We start from the raw sequence: 27,644 nt of genomic DNA, 5'->3' as shown, positions 1-27,644 counted from the left end.
AAACTGCCAGTAATGAGATATGCCCTTGATGGCTATGGGAAGGGCTTATTAACAGTTAAAGTTTGACAAATATTACCAAATATTAAATCTAGGATGCCAATTACATTGTCTAAGCCATATGCAATAATAAACTAATATTTAATATTTTTATCAGCCTTCCCCGCTCTCTTTGTCGTTGTGTTTAAATATATGTACTGCATGATGCTCCAACCATAAATACAAGTAATTTATGTACTTCAGGATATGGTTGCGTTTATGTCAATATCATGACGTAAAAAGGCCGAGTCAGGCGCGTCATAGCTCATGAGCCAATCACCTCTCAGAGCGCTGGGGTCATTTGCATCCTTCAAGCACGCTTTCATGACCCTCCCATCCGGTGTGTATCAAATTCATTCGTCTAGAATCCTCCAACGTAAGAACTGTCCCACTTATTCTGACATTAACTTTAGTTAAATCTCTCCAATAATGTCTTACTCTAAAGTAATACCCGCTCTGGCCAGAGTAAAGCCGGGGAAACTTTTCGGTGTAAGATCGCGTTCAACAGTAGCATCCACGCAGCGCAAAGAGCTGAAGACGGATGACGCACGTCTGGATCCGTCCTGCACGATAGTAGAGAAGCCGTGCGATGTGGATCTCATCAGTGGGAAAGCGCACACTGATGGCCGGGCAAAGATCTCCATCGATTTCGACAACACACAAGAAGCTTATAAGTCCAAAGACACACTGGAGCTGCTCAGAAGTCTGCTGGTGTTTAAACTCTGCACCTTTGACTTTCTGGTTGATAAAAATAAAGAGGTGAGTTCTTTTGAAATAGTTCAGGATCAGTGTTGGGTGTAATACATTATAAATTAATTAATTACTTTAAATTACTTTTTCATTGGAAAAAGTAAAGTAAGGGATTACAGTTACTTCTGACGTAATTGCGTTAAATACCTCAATATAAAATGTAACCTCTAATGTTAAAATGCATGTTTTCTAATATAACGCTGCCCCCTTAAATTCTTCGGCCAGTTCATGAATAATTTATTTGATTTTATATTATTTATTTGAATAAGAATAAAAAGAATAATTTCATGTCTATCCTTGATCAGGGTTTTTAGAAAATATTTAATAATATGTAATGCAATTACTTTTCAGACAGAGTAATTAGTACTGTAATCTAATTACACTGTAGAAGATGTAATTAGTAGTTATTAATTAATAACTTTTTAAGCGTAATTTACCCAAAACTGTTCAGATGCATTTGAATAACACGGTGAGGAGGATGTTGATTATAAAGCAGTCATCTGTTAAGATTTTTATTTGTTATTATTTTTGAATATTTATTTTCAAATGTATTACACCAAAACTATAGTCATAAGTTTCCTGTGTGTTTGTTTGTCATTAAGTGTTTATTACGTGTTTTTGTAACTTACGGTTACTTTGCCTTTTTTATTTTGTTATGTTTATGTTTTGTATTTTGTTTTATTTTAAATATTAAATGATAAATCAAACAATGGATTTATAAATTATTATATATGTATTTCTTTAATGTTGTTGCTATTATTTTATGTTTATCTTTTATTTAAATGTTTTTCAAATTATAAATGCATAATGTGTTCGCAAGTGTTTATTTATTATACATTTTTATTATTAAAAATGTTCTTGCATATTATTTGAATAAATGCATACTTTTATTTTATTTGCATCCATATTATTTGATTACTCATTTTCATTTTAATTTTATATTCTTTCACTGTTTTAAATTTGTTATATTTTTATTTGATATATATATATATATATTATTTTTATTTTATTTGTTTATAGTTATTATAGATACATTTTATTTGAATGTAAGCATTTTATTTATTTATTGATATTTATTTTAAATTATATATTGTTATTTATTATTTTACTTAGATATTATATGAATTGTAAATGCACATTTTGTTTACTATATATTTTATAAATATATATTTTTTATAAATATTTTTGTTAGTAAATATATGCTTTATATATATTTAGTTTTTACTTGTATGCATATTATTTAAATGCACACATTTTATTTATTGTTATATATTTATTATTTCCATTTTTCTATTTGAATGCAGAGCACATATTTATACATTTCACTCATTCAGTCATACATTAGTAGTTGTTTAGTTTTTCTGAGATGCATATTGTTTGAAATGCATTCATTCTTACGTCTTTGAGAAACATTGGTCGGGAAACACTGATTTGTCTGTAACTGAGCCTGTATTACTTTATATTCCCCATGCACAGTTGATGGACCTGAGTAAGAAGGTTTTTGGCCAGAGGCTCTTCGAGAAACTCATGAAAATGACCTTCTACGGGCAGTTCGTGGCAGGCGAGGACCAGAACTCCATCAAACCTCTGATTGAAAAGAACCAAGCATTCGGTGTGGGCTCCGTTCTAGACTACAGCGTAGAGGAGGATCTGACCCAAGAGGAGGCGGAGAAGAAGGAGATGGAGTAAGTATGAATTTCATAGTTTCTCCACAACTTAAACCAAAAACTTTGAGTTCTTACACCAGGAATAAGACCATCTTGAGCCTCTATGAAAAACATTTCTTCCTAATGTTATTTTAATCCCACTGTCTCTTAAAATACTTTCCAAACCGATATAAAATGACATCACATTGCATTAAAGCCAGAGTTTTGAATTGTGTGTCGATGAAACATTGTAACCTTCTTGGCTGCACAAGTTGAAACAGTGTCTGATTACCTTCTTCCCCATTGGTCCATTCCGGCCAAGGCCCACCGCCTGATTCGCTAAAAAAAAGGAAAGTGTTTACCATCTTCCCTTTGGGAATGCGGTCACATGAGGTTGAACGAGGAAGCCTAGTTTGTTGAGCAAGTTACAACCTGTCATGTGCAGATAGCACTGCCTATAAAAACACTTTTTGGAGAAGATTTGAGCGGGAATAACACTGAATCCTTTGTAGAATCTGTCAAGTCCCATAGCTTGATTTGGGGCATGAAAGGGAGGCTTATTTAATTCTGCTCCATGTGGAAATGAGCTCTCATTATGTTGGGATAAAATGCAGTTTTTTCTGTAACAACACAAATACACATTTGCACGCTGTTAATGCACCGTGTGAATGTTATTTAAAGTGTTTCGGGTAAGATGAGACTGCAAGTGTTCAGCATGACATTATTAGAACGCAAAGTAGTTCTCAAGCATGTGAAAGGTTCGATTACGTGCTGCCTGGCAGAAGATCTGATCAGGCAAAGGCTTTCAGGAACCAACTGATCACGACACCCTGGAAACAAACTGGAGAACTTGAGACACATACAGTATTACCACATTACAGAGAATGAAAGGTGCCCATTTTTAAAGGAGTATAACAGGTTCAATATAAGTTAAGCTCAGTCAACAGCATTTGTGGTGAAATTTTGCTAACCACAAAAATTAACCTGTTCAACCTGTCCCTCTTTTTTAACTTAAAATCTGGGTTACAATAGAAGTGAATGGGGGCCAATTCGTAAACGTTAAAATACACACTGTTTAAAATGGATAACCACAATATGTAAACAACATGCATGTAAACATGATTCTAGTGTGATAAAATCACATACTAACCTTTTCTCTTTGTTGCCATGACGATGTAATGGTGTAAATCCTAAAACAATCTTAAATATCAAGATTTAAACACCTTTACAGCTCAAATAATACACACGTTTTAACAGAATGAATGGAAGTGCATTTATTAAATTATAAGCATCACATTTTTTCCTTTAAACCCTCCAAAAATTGGCCCCATTCACTTCCATTGTAAGTGCCTCACTGTAACCTCGATTTGTTTCTTTTTTAAATAAAAGGAGGGACGAGTCTAAATTATGTTTTGTGGAAATCAACAATATGCCACACATGATGTCTATTGAGCTTGTGTTGAACTCTGACTGTTATGCCATTGTTCATGTGACTAAACATGTGCTTTGGATTGGGGGCAACCATAAAATCCAAGGTTTATAGGATTAACCGGAAAAATCTCAAAGCAAAGTTTGAACGGCAAAACATATTCTGTATGACACGAACCAACGATGACATCATCAGAAGCATTAAATGATCACCAATGGCTCACTTACTGTAGTTCAACCATCATTCTTACTGATTATTTTGGGATTACCCCAGGTATTACACAACAAACGGTAGATCTGTTATTGCAGGAGTGAGACAGCTGTGTCCTATATGTCTGTATATTAAAAATGCCATCTTAATTTGATGCAAGACATATTTACAGTATTAAAATAGCTTATTCTACATATATACATTCAACTGGGGGAAGCTCTATTTGCATATGTTGCATTATGCATGCTTGTGGGCCCCATGCCTTGTTTGTCTAAAAGGTCAGGTCAAATACCTGTCATACCTCCATCAGTCACATACTTAAACTTTGAGCTGTCCCAGAGAGTTCCCCAGGTTTGGTTATTTGCTTGGCACCAATTTGTGATGGAGCATTTACATTTTTTTTCCAACTGTCAGAATTCAAAACTCAGAGACAATTTGTTTGAGATTGAGTTCCGACATTCTCAAAAAAAGAGTTCTAGAATCTTTAGAACTCTTTTAGTTGAACTTATCTGAAATTGAATATTTGTTGAACTTTGCCTGTCTGTTGACTGAGACTTGTGTTGCAAAGTGAATGACGCACATGAGTGCGTGTGACTGAAATCAGAAGTGGGCTGATGTTTGTGAATCTCACTGGATCTGAGTAGAATACCAAATGTGATGTCATTGGGGAAGTGTCCTGTGTGTAACCTGCAATGTTTAATGATCCAAAATGAATGAATGAACTCTCCCAATAAAGCTAACAGGAGTTCATGTGTAAATTGGACTGCTGTAAAGTTAACAGGTGAGCAGAAACCTGAAGCAGTGTTAATAAAACGCAACGTTCTTTCTGTCTGTCTTTTCAGCTCCTGTGTTTCTGAAGCTGAGAAAGAGAGTCATGGTAAGTACTGTAAATCAAATAAATGAATTCATTCTTCAGACCTTGTGGTTCTATTGCAAAAATTATGTTTTTATTTTATTTATAATTAAAATTATAATTATTTTTGAATACATTTTATTTTATTATTACATTTTCATTTTATTTAAATACTTCTGATGTTGTTATTCAATGTGATCAAAGTCTTTCTAGTAAGCCAGTCCACTCTCGGCAATCTTTGAAATGCTGGCAGGAGACTATTTCCAGTCACGAGTCACGACAGCGCAGCTCCGATCTACTTTAATGAGGGAACACGAAATCTCAAAAACTGCTTGACAAGATTACGTTTAAACGATATATTTCAAATCAGCCGTAAAATCTGATAAATTGTGCATCTTTACCTCATTTTACGTGAAAAATCCCAGCTTGTACAGCTAATGCACATGCGCGTTCTCGAGATGATTGACAGGTGATCTGTATCTAAATGGTGATTGGCTCGTTTACCTGTAAGGTGGGACTTCCTTTCTACATCGGCTGACTGTTGGGCGCTAGAGCTGCTTGGTTGGTTGTTCTAATTTCTCCCATTAATTTTAATACGAGTGGCCCGTTTCTGCTAAATCATCTCTGATGTAATTCTACTAAGATTTTTGTCCATTTTCCACCAAGTATTATTATTAATTTGTGTATTATTGGAATGTACACATTCTATTTTATATTTGTTTTATGTTATTTGTATTAGTATTATTATTATTTTTATTTACTTTACAATTTTATGGTTTAGTTTTTTTTTAAATGTTTTTACTTGATGTTTATTTAGTTTAGTGTTTCATTTTATTTTTATTTTATTCATTTTTTTTTTTAATTTAGTGTAGTTTTGTATTTTCCCTGTTTTGTTTGATTCTTTTTTATGTTATTTTTTTAGTGTTTTATTTTACTTTTATTTTATTTAGTTTTAGTGTTTTATCTTATTTAGTTAATTTTTTTGTTTTGCTTTATTTTTTGTTTTATTTTATTTCTATTTTATGTTTTTTATTGAGTATTATTTTTTGTGTTTTTATTTGATTTAGTATTTAATTGTATTTTTAATTACATTTAATTTGACAATTTATATATTTATTTTTCTTTTCAATTATTATTTTTTTTTTTACATTTTGTTTAAATAACAGTTTTTTGTTTGCGGTAGAGGTCAACACACACAAACTTCAGGATCATGAATGTACAGTGATTTACATTGAATTTTAAGGGGTTACCATAAGTTACGCAAGAGTGTTGGGAGTTATTTGGGTTTCATGTGGCTAAGTTTTATGTAATGTAAGTTATGTGACGGGTGATTCTTTGCCTTAAGAATCATGCTGTGTTAGCAACAGTGATGCGTGTTGACTCTGAAATAGACTGCTGTGTGTGTGTGTGTGTGTGTGTGTGTGTTATGGGGGTTCAGACTGGTTAAAGCTGGTTTAACGGGCTCTCCTGGTGAAGGGCTGAATTTAACTCTGCAAGCTCATGTTTTTTTTGTGTTTGTTTTTTAATCTCTGCTGGTGTTCTATATCTTAGACAATACAACGCTTCCTCTAAAAAACCTTACAAATAAAATGATTAATGTACTGTAAAGTCATGGCCAAATCATTGCCGTTGTGCTTCAGCAAGCTGTTAAACATTTGTCTTTCTAAATGTGTACGGTATCAACATAAAATCAAAATGTGACGACCTTTACCTTCTCAATGCACGTTATTGAAAATGATGTGATTGTTTTTTCAAATCCATATCCAGGAATGGATCATCGTGAGAAAAAGTACAAAGCTCATCGTCAGTTTGGAGATCGGCGTGGTGGTGTGATCAGCGCTCGGACGTATTTCTACGCAGACGAATCCAAATGTGACCATCATATGGAGACCTTCATCAACTGCATCAAAGCTTCCGGTGAGCAGAATATTGTTCTCAATGAGGATTTATTCATATTCAAATAAATATGCATAAATACAATGGCTTCAAAAGTATTTAGACACTTAAATAACACTTAAATGTGTGATTGGCATTGTATTATATAATAGTATCATGCCATGTGTCATTTATTTGAATAAAAGATGGCATAAGAATATCAATCAATACTTTGCATTGATTTTGTGCATATAATGCAATGATACCCATTATAAAAGCATTCCAAAAGTATCAAAATTTGTATTTGCATGTTTTTGTTGTTGATGTTTGTGTAGCTGGAAGTTCTGTTGATGGATTCTCAGCTATTAAGATGACTGCACTGGGACGACCACAGTTCCTGGTAACTAAGAATCTTTATTTTCACCGTCTCAGCCTTATTTCATTCAAATAAGATTATAGTTGTGTGATCTCGATTCTTTCTCTCTTAAAGCTGCAGTTCTCTGAGGTGCTGGTCAAATGGAGGAGGTTTTTCAACCTGTTGGCAGCCCATCAGGGGAAAGACGGCATGGCGATACTCGAACAGAAGTTAGAACTGGAACAACTGCAGGTTTGGCATCTTAAGGGTGTTGTACTCTACTACAATCGAAGACTCTGTTTATAGTGGATCTGAAAGTAGAATATTAACAGGATTTGGAGTGTGAGTTATGCTAATGCAGTGTGTCAAATTAAACAACATTAAGGTTTTTATTTTATATTCACAGATTTGTTGTCAAAATTAAGTTGTCACGTACTCTTCTTGTTTGCAGGACAGTTTGATCAAACTTGGGGTTGGCGGAAAATCAGACATCGAGAACTGGTTTACTGGAGAGAAGCTTGGTTCATCAGGGTAAAACTTCTTAAAGGGATAGTTCACCCAAAAATGAAAATTCTCATCATATACTCACCCTCATGCTATCCCAGACGTGTTTGACTTTCTTTCTTCTGCTGAACACAAACTATTTTTAGAAGGATATTTCATCTCTGTCGGTCCATACAATGCAAGTGAATGGTGACCAGAACTTTGAAGCTCCAAAAAGCACATAAGGCAGCATAAAATTAATCAATATGACTCCAGTGGTTTAATCCGTGTCTTCTGAAGCGATCTAATCAGTTTTGACGCATGCACAGTATTGCACTAGGACGTGTAATCAAGCTTAAAAGCATGAACGCCAAGGAGACTGCTGATGTCAAGGTTTATAGTGAAAAAGTAGATATTCTTCGGTCTGTTCTCAACCCAAACTGATTGGATCGCTTCAGAAGACATGCATGAAACCACTGGAGTCATAAGGATTACTTGTATGCTGCCTTTATTTGTTTTTTGGAGCTTCAAAGTTCTGGTCACCATTCACTTGCATTGTATGGACCGACAGAGCTGAGATATTCTTCTAAAAATCTTTTGTTTTTTGCAGAAGAAAGAAAGTCAAACACATCTGGGATGGCATGAGGGTGAGTAAATGATGAGAGAATTTTCACTTTTGGGTGAGCTATCTCTTTACCTATTAATTAAACCGACTCAACCATCCAGACAATGGATTACTCACCTATTACAGATCTCAGTTCTATCACAGATGAACTGATTCAATTGTCTGTTTCATTCTTGTAGAACCATTGATCTGTTGGACTGGAACAGTCTCATCAACGACAGAACCAAAATCTCCAACCTGCTGGTGGTGCCTAATATGGAGGTAACACCCACGGATGCACAGTTGCAATCACACATATATACAGGTAATGCACATACATGGTTCTCCGCTCTGATGCAAACTTAGATTTATTTTTATTTCCAAAGTCTGGTCACCTGGAGCCTCTGTTGAGTAAGTTCACTGATGAAGAAGAGAAACAGATGAAGAGGATGCTACAGAGAATGGACGTTCTTGCCAAGGTACTTCTAAATAAATAATAACAGCCTATTTGGAAAAACCTCCTCAAAATGTATCATAGCTCTTGTATACAGTAGCTACTGTAATTGAACTATGGTATTGGTAGTAAGACCATACACTTACAAACATTTCATTGCATTGCAAGCATCAGACTGACCTTAGATTTGTTGGTGGCGGGGCATGTTAATAGTTTTGAAAGCTTTGAAACCACTTTACATAGTTGCAAAAAGATCTCAAGTTTATATAAATGTTGCGACACAGTGAAATCATGCGTTCGCACTTGTTTTTTTCCACTCTACGTGTGTGTACGCATTTGATGTTTGACATAACTCTCTCACACTGTGACTGGAACCTGATAATCCATTAACCAAACGCACGTCTGTCTAAATTTCACAGTTTGACGCAAAGGCGCCTCATGTTCTCGCTCGTTTGTGTTTGCACATCTGTGCTCGAGGAGCGGTAGACGGAGGCAGATGAACTCAAACTTAAAACAGATATTGAAGAGCATCATTCGGTACATGATAATTGCCCTTTGACCCACTTTGTGACATAATGCTGCACTTTAAAGACCCCATAAGTGTACAGAACAACTAAAGAATGTATTTAGCATTTTTTGTATTTTTCAATGGCCACATATGATGACATTAGCAACATGTGGAGTCTAATGGACATTTACTGTTCGTTTGGTATTGTTGAGATGCAAGACAATCTAGGAGATGAGTCGAAGGCTACTACTATTGATTGTCTTTGCACAGATAGTTCAACATAGTAAAACATCTGGCTTTGCACACACTTTAGTCCTTCTCAACAGCAGCTTTTTGTTATCCAAAGAGGTTTCAATTGTGTCCGTTCTCAAGGTTGCAAGATGCTGAAGCTTATCTTGTGTGAGATAAACAAGAAACATACTAACACAAAGATATATAGTGATTCATTTAACTCAGGGAAAAAGTGCATGAAATAGACTGTATTTCTGTGACAACTGTTGAGGAAAGACTATAATCGTGTATAGTGGTTGACCGATATGTTATTTTCGAACATATGTATTTCTTTTTATTTTATTATATGTATATTATATTGTATATTTATTTACCTATGATATAAATAATCTAATATACAATAATACAACATATAAAAATAATATACTGTCTGTATTTTATGTGTGTATATATATATATATATATATATATATATATATATATATATATATATATATATATATATATATATATATACTATATACACACTGATCAGCCACAACATTAAAACCACCCCTTGTGCCACCAAAACAGCGCCAACCTGCATCTCGGAATAGCATTCTGAGATGATGGTCTTCTCACCACAATTGTACAGAGTGGTTATCTGAGTTACCAGATCACTTTATCAGTTCAAACCAGTCTGGCCATTCTCTGTTGACCTCTCTCATCAACAAGGCGTTTCCATCCGCCGAACTGCCACTCACTGGATGTTTTTGGTTTTTGGCACCATTTGGAGTAAATTCTAGAGACTGTTGTGTGTGAAAATCCCAGAAATACTCAAACCAGCCCGTCTGACACCAGCAATCATGCCATGTGATTATCTAATCAGCCAATCGTGTGGCAGCAGTGCAGTGCATAAAATCATACATATACGGGTCAGGAGCTTCAGTTAATGTTCACATCAACCATCAGAATGGGGAAAAAAAATAGATCTCAATGATTTGGACGATGGCCTGATTGTTGATGCCAGATGGGCTGGTTTGAGTATTTCTGTAACTGCTGATCTCCTGGGATTTTCACGCACAACAGTCTCTAGAATTTACTAATTTACAGCTTGGTCAATCAAGGTGTGGGTGGAGGACCACCGGATCAAGATCCTGTCATGGCCAGCCCAATCTCCAGACCTGAACCCCATTGAAAACATCTGGAATGGGATCAAGAGGAAGATGGATGGCCACAAGCCATCAAACAAAGCCGAGATGCTTGAATTTTTGCGCCAGGAGTGGCATAACGTCACCCAACGTCAATGTGAAAGACTGGTAGAGAACATGCCAAGATGCATGAAAGCTGTGATTTGAAAATCAGGGTTATTCCACCAAACACTTCCTAAGTTAAAACATTAGTATTGTGTTTAAAAATGAATATGAACTTGTTTTCTTTGCATTATTCGAGGTCTGAAAACACAGCATCTTTTGTTATTTTGACGAGTTGTCATTTTCTGCAAATAAATGCCCTAAATGACAATATTTTGGGGGGGAATTTGGGAGAAATGTTGTCAGTACTTTATAGAATAAAACAAAAATTTTCATTTTACTCAAACACACACCTAGAAATAGTAAATCCAGAAAAACTGATCATTTTACAGTGGTCTCTTAATTTTTTCCATAAAAAATTATATATATATTACATCATATATATATAAATATAAATTCTGAACATTTCTATTTAAATTTAAAGCTTTTGCTTGGCCTATGTTTTCTCTCTATTTTAGTTTTAGTCCCGGGTCTTATTGACAGTCTTAGCAGCATTGTTGTGGAAAGTATACCTCATGTTAGCAGGATGGTTATGTAACCATGTTTACAGAAGCATTCCGTTACTGATGAATGACATTATATAACTCCATGTACGTGTTTATGTTCAGCACGCTGTAGAAAATGGTGTGAGACTGATGGTGGATGCAGAACAGACATATTTTCAGCCAGCGATCAGTAGACTGACCCTAGAGATGCAGCGAATCTTCAACAGAGAAAAACCCAACATCTTCAACACCTACCAGTGCTATCTTAAAGTGAGTAACAAACACAGTTTTGCCCCCCCAATTATAGCTAATTACGTATATATACACACAGTGTTTTGTCATAAGCTGGCTTTCATAAGACTGAGATCCAAATACAACTTCCATTCAGCTTTTAAATGGCTTTATGGCCCTAACTATGTCATATCTTGTTTTGTCATGTCTAGATGTAGGATGACTCTCATGACAAAGTCAATAAAATAAAAACATTTGTCTCTATGTGTAGGAAGCATATGATAACGTGTCTGTCGATGTGGAACTCTCGCGTCGAGAGGGCTGGTATTTTGGCGCTAAGCTGGTTCGTGGAGCATACATGTATCAAGAGAGATCACGGGCGGCAGAGATTGGTTACGAAGATCCCATCAACCCCGACTATGACGCCACCAACAGGATATATCACAAGTACGCCCATCTTTACCTGTAATACCTAATAAGATGGCAGTCTTGTCCGATGCTACAGAATCAATGGGTCCCTCTCAGGAAGCGTTACCATTTTGGGCTTGACATTTTTCATTTGAAAAAGGAACTCTCAGGAAATCATATTTTCCCACCTCAGGCCCAAAGTAACAGGGACATAATCAACATAAATGTCAGATGTCAATTGTGTGAAAATTCATATGTTGATTTTCTCAGAGATCATACATTTGCTCTTTGCCTTTATGGGGAGTTTTGTCCTTTGAATGCAAACACCTTGGCACGCCGCCTTACTCCACAACATTTGTCTTCCAAAACATGTTTTGTGTCAACTCTGTTATGTGGGGTGGGGTTGTTTTCATTGTTGATGGGTTTTCAAGTGGAGGAATCGCCAAAATAAATCATGCAACCTTATAGCCCAGGGCCCCCCCAGGCAGTCTAGGGCCCCTGGTAGTCAAGGGACCCTGGGCACTGGCCCCATTGGCCCGGTCGGAGTTCCATCCCTGGTCAAATGCACAAAACCTGTTTGACTGTTTGCCAATTCTAAGCCCGTTTTATCCATTACTGTTATTTTAATAAGGTGTTTCATAACACCGCAAATGTTTGATTTGCCTAGACTTCACACGCATGCATTTTAAGAGCAATGTTTTTATTTGTAGTGTTGCTACAGGCAAAAGATCATATTTTGGGATTATTTTCTTTTATTCTTCCGTCTCTGTTCTGAAAGTTGTAACTGAGGATTCTTTCTCTCTGGAAGGTGTTTGGAATACATTCTGGATGAGATCAATCTAAACAGGATGGCAAATGTCATGGTGGCATCTCATAATGAGGACACAGTCAAGTTCACTCTAGAAAAGTGAGTGTAGAGCTGATGATGGCACACATAAAATGCATACAGAACTAAGAGTTCCTAATTGCCTTGTCTTGCTCAGTATATATGTTTAATGATGCGTATATGTATGTGTGTTTTCCTGAACAGAATGAACGAGATGGGTCTCTCTCCCACAGAGAATAAGGTTTACTTTGGGCAGCTGCTGGGAATGTGTGATCAGATCAGTTTCCCATTGGGTGAGTGGAAAAACGGCAGTGTGGGAAGGAACAGATGTTCAAAGAAAATCCACCTTTATATTGTCTAGATGGTTGAAGATTATTCCAGAAATAACACAGTTATTCTTTGTAAATTTCAGTAGTATAAAATTAAGTTAAATCTATGTAACCTCATGACATAATATTGATTAAAGTGAGTGAGTCAATTTAACGTTTCAGTTAATACGTGATACTTAAACTTTGTAAAACTTAAAATATTATTATTATTTCTTTTTCTACCCAACTTGGAATAACCAATTCCCAATGTGCTCGTCGTGGCGTAGTGACTCGCCTCAATCCAGGTGGTGGAGGACGAATCTCAGTTGCCTCCGCTTCTGAAACGTCCATCCGTGCATCTTATCACGTCGCTTGTTGAGCGCGTTACCGCGGAGACATAGCAAATGTGGAGGCTTCACGCTATTCTCCGCGGCATCCATGCACAACTCACCACGCACCCCACCGAGAACGAGAACCACATTATAGTGACCACGAGGAGGTTACCCCATGTGACTCTACCCTCCCTAGCAACCGGGCCAATTTGGTTGCTTAGGAGACCTGGCTGGAGATACTCAGCACGCCCTGATCTCGCGACTCCAGGGGTGGTAGCCAGCGTCTTTACTCGCTGAACTACCCAGGCCCCTAAATGAATATTTTATGAAAACGTTTCACTTTTTGAACTTTCCTTAAACATATGTTTAATCATGTACCACATATCATACGGAAGCCTTCCACAGGAAAGCTTAATACATGCTATGTAGTCTATTAGATGCATGAATGGAGTTAGAAACCAGATACAGCTGCACACGCAGACCTCAATACTTGGTGGACCTGGTTTTTAGCTTGTAAGCCATCTTGGTCAGGGTGGTTGAAACTGGTAGACCATTTTGGACAAGCAGCAAACCAGCTTAAACACTTTGACACCGTGTCCTAACCAGTCGTGATGCGACAAGTTTCCAGCGACAAGCAATTTGTCTGTACACCCTGAATGCGAAACCGCAACGTGAAACGTAACAATCTAAGCCAATCAGAACGTATTTGATGTTTACTGCAATTAATGAAATTATTTAATTAAATAAATTAAACAGCAATTGACTAAAACAAGCTAAATAAGTGATCATTAATGAGATCTGTGTATGTTTGTGTTCTTTTGTGAGCAGGTCAGGCAGGATTCCCCGTGTACAAGTATGTTCCATACGGTCCGGTGAACGAGGTCATCCCGTACCTGTCCCGCCGAGCGCAGGAGAACCGCGGCTTCATGAAGGGGTCTGGGAGAGAACGCAGCCTATTGTGGAAAGAACTTAAACGCAGAGCCTTCAATGGACAGCTGCTTTACAGACCTGTATACTAAACCACACACACAAACACGGCATTCAGCTGTATTTGAAACATCGCCCACACTGGAAAACTATTTTATTTTATAGAAACTGCATCATTCACCATCGGTCTATGCAGCACTGGAAAGACTGTATCACTGCATCCCTGATCAGTGTTTTAAATAACATCAGTGGCTTATAAGATGAACTAAACACCATGAAACAGCCTTCGCAGCGAATTAAATGACGCAACATAATATTTAGTGAAAATGAATCTAGGACAGGATTTTATTCATTTGGGTTTGTGATTAGTGCAAACATGTTAGGTTGTGAAAAAGGTAGTATATTTTGATATACTGATGGATCATACAGGATAAGACTAGGGACATTAATTAAGACTATAAATAGTCAATTTTTATTTCATGTCGTCTTTAAATAAGTTCTTAACCATTCCACTTTGCGTCCTCCAGAGGCAGTATTACAAGTGCCTTAATCGCTGGTAATCGGAATAGCATACTTACCATACTACTCTTGCTGTATGTAGGCTAAACTGTACGCATGGAATGCCGAAATGTGCCAGTATACAACCAGAGCGCACTGCATAAAATACTGTATTCCTCAGTGCAATATGCACGACTTCACCTTCCATTTCAAGTGTTTTCACATCTCTTTCTTGACAGTTTGGTAAATCAGACTGCTAAAAGTTACGATATTTTTAAACGACTTTATTTCCGAGATGATAACTGGATGCCACTCACGTTATTGTTGCATACTGCATACTGTTTCACATACTATTTAAAAAAGTAGTATATAGTATATACCGCAAAGTGTGCAGTTTGCTTGTATTCCACTTCGAAAATAGAAATTGTGCGTGTCAAATCAGGTTTTTCTTTGCTTATTAACGTTTTTGCAATACATGGTCCTCAGACGGCACAAAATAAACGAAAAAGTTTTTCTTAGCGAAACCGTTCTTGACGTGAAACCTAATCATGCAGAGAATGACGAGTTATTTATTACGTGTTTGATAGTTTCTTGATTAAATAATTACGTATAAACTTATGCATTTTAGCACTGAATATTAGTTGTATCTGCATTAGTTTTATTCTGCTCTTTCAAAAACAAAAAGCTGCTTAAATGTACATTTGGGTTTTGAAAATGAGTTTTGGATTTGAGTTATGGAGTGGTGGTGGTGGTGTAGTGGTCTAAGCACATAACTGGTAATCTGGTAATCAGAAGGTTGCTGGTTCGAGCCCCACAGCCACCACCATTGTGTCCTTGAGCAAGACACTTAACTCCAGGTTGCTCCGTGGGGATTGTCCCTGTAATAAGTCCCTGTAATAAGGGCTCTTTAAGTCGCTTTGGATAAAAGCGTCTGTCAAATGCGTAAATGTAAATGGATGATGTGTGCATTTGAGTCTTTTAGTTTAAAATATTATTAAATGCTCTTTTTTTAAAAATGTAAATAGTGAATTGCTTACAATGGCGACAACGCACAATTCTCCTAACCATGTGATTTTAGACACTTTTGCACTGTTTGTCACTTAAATGCCTCATTATGGAAATCAATATGGATTGCTGTATATAAACATGACATTATAACAAATTTGTCTGTGTAAAACTATTCACTGAGTATGTCATCTTTAGCCTATAGTTAATATAAACAGTGCAAAACAAAGGATTTATCAAAAATGTATACATAACACATTACCAGGTCATATGAGGACTTTATTACATCAGTGGAGGAACCAACATTATTTTAGCCCTCCAATTCTAGTCTCAATTTTTGATGTGCTAAGTGCTTGTTCAGGGCGTGTTACATTTGGGTTGGTAGAATTGCACTGTTCTGCCAAGGTCAATTTGAATTCAGTGTCTCGTGACATGTAAATACGGATTACTTTGATGACAAGTTTGATTATGAAAATGAGACTTTCCAGAGAATCAACAGAATATCGGTTCAGAGTGGAACTTCAATAGATTGCCCTTTTGAAGGTCTTTTCTGAGCGCTGAAGTAAAGCAATTATTGTTCATTTACACTTAACAACTTGATTCCGTTATTAATTTTATCTGACTCCAATTTAAGGTGACCTCTAATTTAGATTATAGCTCTAATTACTTTCTGATCATTCTTTAAATTTGGTCTTTTTAAGTTATTGATTACTCTGAATCATTCTTAAAAATAAAAGGCAAGTCAAAGAAAAACATACCAGAAAATGGAAAGAAAAAACGACATGCAATTGCAAAGCATGGGAGATCTGAATGCAGATTCCTGGTAGAGAAAACTACACACAATGCTTCCTGTGTGGGTCAATCTGGCTACAGAGAGAGACCATGAACAATGTGTCACATTTCCTTAAATACCCAAACCAGAGAAAACATCAACAAAGGGAATTTTGGGAGTGGTTTGGAAGTCCTGGGGTCATACCTCACTAACATACAGGCAAGGAGGGGGACAGACCTCCAGAATTATACAGCATTTGGCAAAGACCTAATGACTTTGTTACCATTAGATTTACCAACCTGGCAAAGAGACCATTATACCAGTCGCACTTAGACCTTTTAAATGATGTTACATTATTTGTTTTCATGGTTTTCTTTGTTACATTTTCTCATATACATGCTCATCAGTGTAAGTAAGGAGTTTTATGACGTTGGTTCTCGCAGAGTTCTTTGACATTTACGACATCCGCATCCTTAACAAATGTATCAGTAGTGACTGTATTTATATTTCTATAGACCCACAATACATGGGGTAAATTGTCATAGAACACTTTTAATGACTATTTAAACAGTAAAACTGCTATTGTTTTGGCCAGCAGCATATAAAATGTGACAACTTGCCCCAACCTGGCATTTTTCTAAATACTTTTGTCCTGAGAACACAGTTCAACATTTCCGTTAAAATCTACCTTTCTTTAAATGACCCTTGGTTTAATGTATCCCAGTGGGGATTTATTATGACCCAACAGCTATAGAAAAAACATGATGACATTGGATTAATAGTTTGTAGGATAGAAATAGTAAATGTGTCCCAATTTAAAACTTTAGGGACTTTGGAAATACCCTAATCTTAAGTTTGTAGAATAATGGTATGTTGGCTTTGTCATGCCAAGATAATTAGACTTTAAAAAAAAGTGTTATATGGTGCTTCTAGCTTCTCTATAGCCTACATCCAAAACCTTAATGTTGACAGCTATGAGGGAAAGGGTATCATTTTGGTGCTGTTACTGCTGGTTGACATTTCTGTTGACAAGTTTTTCACCATTTCTAAAAGAACAAATATTCCATGTAGTTTCTTAGTTAATATTTAGTCATAAATGCTACATTTATAATAATAATAATAATAACAAATTAGCAAAATGCTGTTTTTAAAATAGGTTAAGATTACGTTTAGCATGCAATGCACTAAAACTAATTTGAATCCCTAAAAATGGTCATGTGACTTATGCAAGCTGTAAACTTGAGAGTATAAGTAATATTTTCTTACGCACGATGTCAGCGGCCTCTGGCCCCACGGTGGCCTCAGGGTCGACGTCACCAAACCAGATGTCAGGCCTGATAGGAAACAGAGGGTTAAATGTTGCAAATCTGAAACAGCACTAGAATTGACATTTGCATACATACAGGAACACAAAAGGAGACGTTAGGTTAAATGTTAGCCTCAGTCACCATTCACTTTCATTGTATGACAATAAGATGCAATGAAAGTGAGTTCTTCAAGGGATTTGCAGGTGAGGACATCAGGACAGTCCAGAAAGAAGTGTTTTTTCTTTAGTTGATGTATTTACCTACTGAAACAGGAAGTTCAGGTGGGACTTAATGAAGAGACCGTCCCTGTTTTAGAATAAGTGACATTCTCATTCCAGAGAGAATTTTGATTGGACAACGATCAGAGTAGTGCAAGATGAGTCGTCGACTTTTTTGGTCCATTTTCCAAAAGAGAAACACTGTAAATTTTAAATGCAAAAATCTGCTACAAGTTTATTTTGTCCACTTTTAGAAATGCACTAGCCTATAGACAGCTTCAAAACAAACAGATGTGTTGTAAAAGCTACAAAAGTCCAGTTTTGACTTCATAGGGTCTTTAGTAAATAAATGAATGCGTACAATGTTATTAATGGAAATTATTAGTTTTTTTAATAAGTGTTTTCTCAGAGTGGACGTCCTGCATTGAGGGTTTCATGCAAAGAGATTCTTCATCTGTAAGTCTCTCATTAAAGGGACAGTTCACCCAAAAAGGAAAATTCTCTCTTTGCACTCACCCTCATGCCATCCCAGATGTGTATGACTTTCTTTCTTCTGCAGAACACGAGCGAATATTCTGAGAGATCTTTGCAGAAAACCGTTTTTGAGTAATGATTTGTTTCCGTTACATTATGGTGAACTTACTCAGAGGCTGTACTTGTTAAAAAAGTCTAAAGAAGAGTATTACAGCCTCAGTCACCATTCACTAACATTGTAAGGAGAGAGAAAAAAATAACATGCAAAACTGTAAAATGTACGACTCTTTTGTTTGTTGTACCAGTTTGCATTTATGCATTTTGCAGATGCATTTTTTATCCGAAGCGACTTGAGTGCATTCAAGGAATACGTTGTTTCAGTTCGTGTTCCCTGAGAATCAAACCCATGATCTTGGCGTTGCAAGCATTGCCACGGCACATCAGATAATTTCAGATAATTTTATATAACAACCTTATACCCCTTTAATCCATCTGGGGTCATAACAGTCTGTCAGAAATGTTAGCAGGTGAGATGTTTATTAAGTTTCATGTCTGTCAGTGTTCTAGAACATTTTTTTTCAGTGATACATTTTAGTGGTTGTAAGTTCAGACACAATGTCAGTTTATAAGTGTGGCGCAGCAATGGAGCCCTTTTATACCAATTTATTTAAACATTAATTATTAAAAAGGAGTTGATATAGCAAATCTGTTACTTTTATTTGAGGTTTTCCACACTGTAATTCCTGGACTCCTATTAAAAAACACATTAAAGAGTTTTTTGCTTTTACCGCTCTGATAACAGCGTTGAAATGCATCATTGATTTGGACTAAACATGCTCAAATGTATTCTTAAAAGCAAAGTAATAGTTAAAGCTGAAGTGTGTACATTTTTCAGCATTAAAATACCTCTATCCCATCATAATATGCAGAGACAAAAAAGATAATCAAAGGTGGATTTTCTCAAAAAACGTAATTTTCTGTGGCGCTATAAAAATTCCTGTTTGTTTTAAGCAACCTGACCAGACATTACCCAACAACACTGACTCGATCAATGGTGTGAGCTGTGGGCGGGGCTATTTGTTAGTTCGACCAATGGCAGATGAGGGGCGTATTCAGAAAGCTCACTCGCATTGTTACTCGTAATTTATACACATGCACTGAATCTTAGAGGATTATTTATAAACTCAGGCAATGAGAGAGGTGTTCAAAGACAGATGTCTTTATTTAGTGCACGGGAAAATCATGTCATTGATCCAACACAAATATGTAACACAAAGGACAATTTCACAGATAAATTAATGACAAATTCATGTTTAGGCTGCGCCTTACACTTTTGGTGTTTCTAAATATCCTCCATTTAAAACAATAGTTCACCCAAATATGAAAAGTCTCATCATTTACTCACCCTCATGTCATCGCGGATGTGTATGACTTTCCTTCTTCTGCAGAACACAAATAAAGATTTTTAGAAGAATATTTCTGCTCTGTAGGTCCATACAATGCAAGTGAATGGCGACCAGAACCTTGAAGATTCAAAAAGCACATAAAGGCAGCATAAAAATAATCCATACGACTGGTTTAATCCATTTTTAAGGTACTTTTTTTTTTATCAGGTAGGAGGCAATATGCAAAAAGAATGCGAATCGCCAAAAAAAAAAAAAATGTGAAAGTGAAAGTGGAGATTTATAGTAAAAAATTACTTAAATATATGCATGTTTTTCACCCACACCTATCGTAGCGCTTCTAAAGATATTGATTTAACCACTGGAGTCTTATGGATTACTTTTATGCTGCCTTTATGTGCTTTTTGGACCTTCAAGTTTCTGGTCACCATTCACTTGCATTGTATGGACCTACAGAGCTGAACTATTCTTCTAAAAATCTTCATTTGTGTTCTGCAGAAAGAAAGTCATACACATCTGGGATGCATGAGGGTGAGTAAATGATGAGAGAATTTTAATAAAACTATCCCTTTAAGTCAGTAGTTTTCTGTGTGTCTGGTGATTTATTAAATAGCCTCAATGCTTATTGTGACTATCTGGAACCACATTCAACAGACGTCTGCGGACCAGATCACCATGTTATAATAAGTTTGATTTCAAGATAACAGAGACTAAGATCTTGTAATAAACACTTTGATAAGACCTTTGAAAGCTACTGAAGGGATTTGACACCTAATTTAGCAACAAATATTAATTTTAGAAGGAAAGATTAGAACCAAGATGCATAGTGAGATCTGAGCTGGTTTGTGTGCTGGTGGATTTCGATCCCTAAATAGTTTGTAGTTGAAAAGTCTCAATAGTGTTATTGGAAAATCCTTTACTTGGTAAATATCTTGCATGCAAATCTTTGCTTGCAGATTTTGTAAAAGATGTAGTGTAGACAGTTTGTGAGCATTCATCCTGAAAAAATTAAAGCCAGTGTAAGTATTCACACAAAGGTACGGACAGGACAGAATGACCTCTGACCTCAGCGATAAATGTTCTTTTGTCTTGATTTTTTATACTAACGGTCAGTGTTGAGACTGGCTCAGGTAGATGCAGCAGTTTGGTAAACAAGTAAAACCCAACAACACATTATCAAAGCATCATCACACAAATTCCAGAGTCATTTGATGTTCCGGAAAAAAGCCCTTCTTCGGTGCAGCGGACAGAGATGGCTTTAGAGAAAAGCTTTAAGGGATAGTTCACCCAAAATAAAAAATTCTCTCATCATTTACTCACTCTCATGCCGTCCCAGATGTGTATGACTTTCTTTCTTCTGCAGAACACAATGAAGATTTTTTGAAAAATATTTCAGCAAGTAAATGGTGGACAGAACTTTGAAGCTCCAAAAAGTACATAAAGGCAGCATAAAATGAATGGTTTAATCCATGTCTTCTGAAGCGATCCAATCCATTTTGGGTGAGAACAGACCAAAATAGAACTCCTTTTTCATCCTAACATCAGCCGTCTCCTTGGCGATCATGATTTCAAGCTCGATTACACTTCCTAGCACCATCTAGTGCATGCGTCAAGCACTAGGAAGAGTAATCGAGCTTGAAATCAATTTAACTGTAGTAGAAAGATGTACAGTGAAAAATGTGTTACATTTTGGTCTGTTCTCACCCAAAACCGACTGCATTGTTTCAGAAGACATGGATTAAACCACTGGAGTCGTATGGATTACGTTTATGCTGCTTTTATGTGCTTTTTGGTGCTTCAAAGTTTTGGTCACAATTCACTTTCATTGTATGGACCTATTAGATATTATTCTACAAATCTTCATTTGTGCCATGCAGAATAAAGAAAGTCATATACTGTACATCTGGGATGGGGGTCAGTACATAATGACAGAATTTTCATTTTTGGGTGAACTTTCCCTTTAAGACGGCAGAAACGCACACACGGTCCTGAAAATGGAAAGTAAATTAGAGGAAACACTTTAAACTCTTTCAGAATAACACTCACACAAACAAGCTTATAATGAAACAACCAGTAACCACTTATTAAAGTGACAGCGAGCTTTTGGAGCAGCGTAGCAAAATTACATTCCACAGTTTCTTCAGTACACAAAACATGCCGCAGAAATCTTTGAGTTAAGATTAAGTTAACAGAGGCTCACAAACACTTTGTTTTTATCCCTGCATTGGCTTTAACACACCTGTAATCGTTGAAACACATTTTGCATGCTTACATTTTGTATCTTTGTTCATCTATGTAACAAAATAGTTCTGGGAAAAATCCCACTGGCCAAACTTCCAAATACTTCCGCTGGTGCTGCGGTCGTTCGATAGAAGCGACAAGGCTGGAGACGATAGTTTAAGTTAATGTATTGACACCTCTCCATCGCTGGGATTCGTAAATGAAACGTAAACAAAGAAAAACATTGTTAAGCTTCATCACACAGGTGTATGAAGGAACCTAAGGTCGACCAATTGCCGTTTTTATAAAGTGAGGCAAAAATAAGATTTAATAAATGTAAAAATTATAACATATTACAAATATTAAATTAAAAACCCATCATTTAAAATTATTTTCACACAAATTAACTAGAGAACAATTTCCCACTGGCGGGCTCTCTCAAAGGTCAAAAGTTAGCATATGTATGGACGTTAGACAGGATGGACGGCATATTTAACACAAATGAAAACAAGGCTGTGAGGAATAGACGTACAAACCATTCGGTGGGTTGCGCTGTCTTAAGGTCTTCAGTCATATCTCATTTGTACGAGTTACACAAATGCAATGTAACGTGTTTAAGGTTTAGTCAGCTGAATGTTCAACATCAAGGTACACAGTGATCAGTCTATAGTTGTATACTTCACAGCCTTGTTTGCATTTGTTTCAAATTAAGACATCTACACTACTAAGAGCTTTACCCAACAAACAGTGAGGAGACACTTTAGTCTGGCAATGCACCTTGTCACACAGAGAGAGAGAGAGAGAGAGAGAGAGAGAGAGGGTGGAATGGAGGTAGAGGGGAGGTGAAGATGCGAGATTCACGGCACAGATCCATCGGTTGTTCCTGTAAGTTTCTCTTCATCGCTCCGTTTGTGGTGCTGTAATCGAGCGTAGCTCACTGCATCACCTCTGAAAGAGAGAGAGAGAGAGTGTACAATGCGGGAGTCAGACTTTCCTGTTTATGATCAACTTCCAAAAGTTCACGTATTCATCAAGTATTTCAATTAATGACAAGTATAACAACTATTATTCGGTAATAAAGGTAATAAATGACATGTCCAAACCAGACTCAAACTCTTATTGCCTGCATGAGCACTGCAGCTTAATGATGTTGGAGCATGTGCCCTAACCCACAGCCAAGCCACAACCCCAATGGTGAAAGAAAGGAATATTTGTGAAAAATTAATTCCTCACTTCTTTCCAAGAGATGCAAGTCCGTACAGCACTCCTGTAGCAAACGTGATGGCATTCCCAAATAAAGTCGTGATCGAAAAGCTCAAAAATATAGGAAACAGCGCCATCCTGTGGTAGAAGTTAAAATCAGTTGAATTGTTTATTATTATTATTATTATTATTATTTATCAGTTTACATTTTGGGAAAGGAGTTTAATCATGATATGAGAGTTGCGCTCACCCGCAGTAAAACAGGGCTTTCTGCCACGGCTTCAGTCGGTCCGCACGTGCCGCGATCACATTAGCGAACTCCACAAACTGACAACAGAACGGCACCTCACACAGGAACAATACACACGCTGTCAACCTACAGAAAGGAGACAGAGTTTATATTTTTAAATATGTACATGGTTTCAAGGACACAATGTCCACACAAAACCAGAAGGCAACTATAATATTTGTTCTTACACCATCCAAACTCCAGCCGCGATGTTTAACGGATTCACCGTCACGCAGTTCCAAACTCCCATCGTTGCACATGCTAAACATAGAGAAAGTTTGTTACAATTTTTCAAATAACCTCCGTATTTATTTGCATTTTCCACCTACAACCTTAAAACATTAAAAGAACATAATTATAAGAGCCGAGGACTGATCTTTAAAGAGCAGCGAGACCGCGATAATACAAACACACGATACAGAAGCTACTTTGTAATAAGGTTCCATTAAATAACAATGAAAAAATCTGGGTTAATGTAAATTTCAACCTAAACTAAATGTTTTAAATTAAAAGTTGTACAGGCTACGATAACATTTGTTAATGCATTACTTTAATGAATTAACGAACTAACATGCACAAATGAGCAATTGTATTTTTCTTTTAACTAACTAGGACTGTCAATCCTTTAATTTTTTACATTTAATTAATTACATGATGTGCCGATTTATAAATCGAATTAATTGCAATTAATCTCATAGCAATATTTACATTTACATTTATGCATTTGGCAGACGCTTTTATCCAAAGTGACTTACAGTGCACTTATTACAGGGACAATCCCCCCGGAGCAACCTGGAGTTAAGTGCCTTGCTCAAGGACACAATGGTGGTGGCTGTGGAGATCCAACCAGCAACCTTCTGATTACCAGTTATGTGCTTTAGTCCACTACGCCACCACCACAACACTTATTTAGTGTGAAAGGCCCTCCAAAAAGGTCATTTAGAATATAATGATTTAAATCATTATTATTCTAATATATAGGAATATTATAGTTATAATAAACATTTTGTATACATTACATAGGCTATAGGCTCCATACTGTATATTGTGGCAACAGACAAGCAATAAGACAACTTAAAAGTTCAAATATTGTTTGTTTTATTCCCATCGAACTGAACATAACCTACTGCCCTCTGCTCTATTTTTACAAACTGGTTTATACGCTAAACACGTATTTCAACGTAATTTTTAATAACATAAAAACCTAAATATTTTACATTTTATTAATTACATTTTGTACAACATTGCACTAATCAATTTGAAGGAACTTTGTTAAGAATTTAAAATGAGTAAATCTTACAAATAGGCAAAAACGTGTTGCCTGAACAGCTGCGCTGACTGCCCCCTACTGCATCAGGTGGCATATCAAACTTGAATTGCTCTGATAGTAGGAACATTCCTTATACCAGACTTTACATACAAGCCAAGGGCGTGATTAATGGCATACATTTATTTATAGTGTTATTTTTCATATGATTAATTACACTAAATTAAAGTGTTAATTCGACACCCCTAAACCAATGCCATTAACTAAGATTAATATATGCTTTAAAAGATATTGCTTGCTGTTGGTTCATAATACTTCATGCATAACTTATGTTAACAAATAGAAGTGTTAACCAATTTATCACTAGCGAAGTTGGTTATATAACATATACAACAAATATAATGATATGCAAAAGTACTTAAAGGAATAGTCCACGCAAAAAATTTAAATTCTCTCGTAATTTACTCATCAAGAATATCTCAGCCCTGTAGGTCTATGCAATGCAAGTGAATGGGGACCAAAACATTAAGATCTTAAAAGGACATAAAAGCAGCATAAAAGTAATTCATAAGACTCCACTGGTTAAATCAATATCTTCAGAAGTGATATGATAGGTGTGGGAGAGAAACACTACAATTTCACATTCTTCTTCTTGTGTTTTTGGTGATTCACATTCTTCATGCATATCGCCCCCTAATGCGCAGGGAGAAGCATTACAAGCAATAAAGGACTTAAGTATTGACCTGTTTCTCACCCACACCTATCATATCATATCACTTCAGAAGACATGGATTAAACCACTGGAGTCATATGGATTACTTTTATGATGCCTTTATGTGTTTTTTGGAGCGTCAAAATTTTAGCACCATTCACTTGCATTGTAAGGACCTACAGAGCTGAAATATTCTTCTAAAAACCTTAATTTGTGTACTGAAGGAGGAGGAAAGTCACACATCTGGAATGGCATTAGGGTGAGGAAATGATGAGATCATTTTACATTTTTGGGAGAAGTATCCCTTTAAGAATGGAAAATATGTATTATACATAATCAAGGCTGTCAGTAGACGTTCCATCCTATTTTTCCATCCTATTGATCAGACCGATCGTAAGCTTTGTTAATAACCGAACAGAGAGAGTGATGTTAAATAAACACAGAGGAACAGACACTGGGTGCTAGATAAAAGATAGAAAAAAGACATGACAGATAAAGTGATGTGAAAGAAGAAAATATGAGCAAAGAGGGAGAGAAGAAATAGTTGCCGTTGCTATGACACCTGTGTTACCATGACAGTACTGTATCCAAAAGTGGAGCTAGTTTACCCCAGACATCAATATTCAATTCTTCACAATAGAACAAACAAAAATTTAAATTCAGAGAATTTGATGGTGGTGGTGTAGTGGTCTAAGCACATAACTGGTAATCTGGTAATCAGAAGGACACTGGTTCGAGCCCCACAGCCACCACCATTGAGCAAGGCACTTAACTCCAGTTTGCTCCGGGGGGATTGTCCCTGTAATAAGGGCACTGTAAGTCGCTTTGGATAAAAGCGTCTGCCAAATGCATAAATGTAAATGATAATGCATCATTGCGAGACGTGTGATTGATTAGGCACACTGGCTGATCAAAGTGGTCTGTATTGATTACTAAAGTGAGACAGAATATCATGGGTTACCTCTACAGTTTATCCCTTTTCACTGGACACCAACCAGCCAATCTGGACTATATCAAGCTATTGTGATTAATATTAATCAATAAGTCTATTCTAAAGTTGCTATTCTGAACATTATTGTACTATAGTGTGCATTGACCTATTTTGATGTATCACAATAAGGGATGTACAATCCCAACAAATCCAGCACATAACATTCAGGATGTGTGATTGTGTTGGTGTAAGAGAGTATCCCTTCTTAGAAAGGTTTAAAATACTATCACACCCAGATACACCTGTCTATTAGGAGACACATAGGTGATTTAGTACAGAAGTTAATCTGCATTGGTTTGCCACATAGGTGCCACAATCACATGGCACCAATGTAGATACTTACAAATGCCTCCCAGGACACCAGCCAATTTACAGATCCACCGGTACCACCAGGACATGCCATCGTCATCTGTGCTTTGTTTCGGTGGAATTGCCGCCTCCTCGGAGCTCATTTTCCGCCGTTAAATTATTCAGACTCCCACTATCTCACAACTCACCGGCACCTGCAGTACCACCGGCGGCCTGAGGGCGTCGCTTTTTCCCCGACCAGGACAATGGATGAGCAGTACTGCTGACTGTAATATTAGACAAACAAGCAAATTGCGTAATAAAGTTATCAAACAATCAGCAACCTTAAGTAACACAGAAATTTCGACGTGGCTAGTTTTACAGGGTAAAAATTATGATGCAAAACACACGGGTTAGTGCAAGATTAGTTATTTGACGCCGCTGCTCTTATCAAGGTGGTGTTATTAAGGTAAAAAGGCACCAACATGTGAAAAATGACCCAAATCAAACCTCTAAGACTTGCTGTCGAACTCCGTCTACTTGGAAAATTAGAGTTGAATCGGCGTCCTTGGAATTCAATAACCCTGTCTGAAATGTCAGTTTAATTCAGTAGAGCTTTAGGTCCTGTTGTCTTAGAGTTCCGTCGTCTGCGTTGCATTGTAGGCGGGGCCAATGATGCGTCACTGCACAAAATGTGTTTCAGGGGCATCAACTTTTGCAGCATTTGCGCATTTATTTATTTGTTTATTTATTT

At 36.5% G+C, this 27,644-nt stretch overlaps 2 protein-coding genes across 2 annotated transcripts; one reads left to right on the top strand and one right to left on the bottom strand.

Annotated features, from left to right (window-relative positions):
- The first annotated feature begins 390 nt into the window (after window positions 1-390).
- LOC127629056 (proline dehydrogenase 1, mitochondrial-like) lies at window positions 391-15,911 on the top strand. Its single transcript, XM_052106093.1, has 14 exons — window positions 391-795; window positions 2,263-2,471; window positions 4,914-4,948; window positions 6,692-6,841; window positions 7,135-7,199; window positions 7,290-7,406; window positions 7,606-7,685; window positions 8,442-8,523; window positions 8,628-8,720; window positions 11,335-11,481; window positions 11,714-11,889; window positions 12,659-12,757; window positions 12,881-12,969; window positions 14,145-15,911. The coding sequence occupies exons 1-14, from the start codon at window positions 466-468 to the stop codon at window positions 14,333-14,335; spliced, it is 1,863 nt and encodes a 620-aa protein (XP_051962053.1). The 5' UTR covers window positions 391-465; the 3' UTR covers window positions 14,336-15,911.
- Window positions 15,912-20,373: 4,462 nt separating this feature from the next.
- On the bottom strand, window positions 20,374-27,550 carry LOC127629076 (calcium channel flower homolog). The gene is made up of 6 exons (XM_052106117.1): window positions 27,401-27,550; window positions 26,946-27,177; window positions 23,821-23,893; window positions 23,594-23,719; window positions 23,374-23,481; window positions 20,374-23,088 (listed from the first exon to the last, which is right to left on the bottom strand). Exons 2-6 carry the CDS (start codon window positions 27,052-27,054, stop codon window positions 22,998-23,000), a joined length of 507 nt encoding a protein of 168 aa, XP_051962077.1. The 5' UTR covers window positions 27,055-27,177; window positions 27,401-27,550; the 3' UTR covers window positions 20,374-22,997.
- Between the last annotated feature and the right edge of the window lie 94 nt (window positions 27,551-27,644).

This window comes from Xyrauchen texanus, chromosome 35 (assembly GCF_025860055.1).
Source record: "Xyrauchen texanus isolate HMW12.3.18 chromosome 35, RBS_HiC_50CHRs, whole genome shotgun sequence".
Lineage (NCBI taxonomy): Eukaryota > Metazoa > Chordata > Actinopteri > Cypriniformes > Catostomidae > Xyrauchen > Xyrauchen texanus.
This window is presented reverse-complemented; position numbering and strand designations above follow the sequence as displayed.

What these genes read in the sequence shown, in the direction of transcription:
- LOC127629076 (XM_052106117.1), bottom strand. Translation starts at nt 27,054, where the DNA reads ATGAGCTCCGAGGAGGCGGCAATTCCACCGAAACAAAGCACAGATGAC. An exon ending in TGGTGTCCTGGGAGGCATTT is followed by an intron (nt 23,894 to 26,945) that starts GTAAGTATCTAC and finishes CTCTATGTTTAG; the next exon opens with CATGTGCAACGATGGGAGTT. An exon ending in CTTGCATCTCTTGGAAAGAA is followed by an intron (nt 23,089 to 23,373) that starts GTGAGGAATTAA and finishes TCTCTCTTTCAG; the next exon opens with AGGTGATGCAGTGAGCTACG.
- LOC127629056 (XM_052106093.1), top strand. Translation starts at nt 466, where the DNA reads ATGTCTTACTCTAAAGTAATACCCGCTCTGGCCAGAGTAAAGCCGGGG. An exon ending in TGGTGGTGCCTAATATGGAG is followed by an intron (nt 8,524 to 8,627) that starts GTAACACCCACG and finishes TTATTTCCAAAG; the next exon opens with TCTGGTCACCTGGAGCCTCT. An exon ending in GAATGGACGTTCTTGCCAAG is followed by an intron (nt 8,721 to 11,334) that starts GTACTTCTAAAT and finishes GTTTATGTTCAG; the next exon opens with CACGCTGTAGAAAATGGTGT.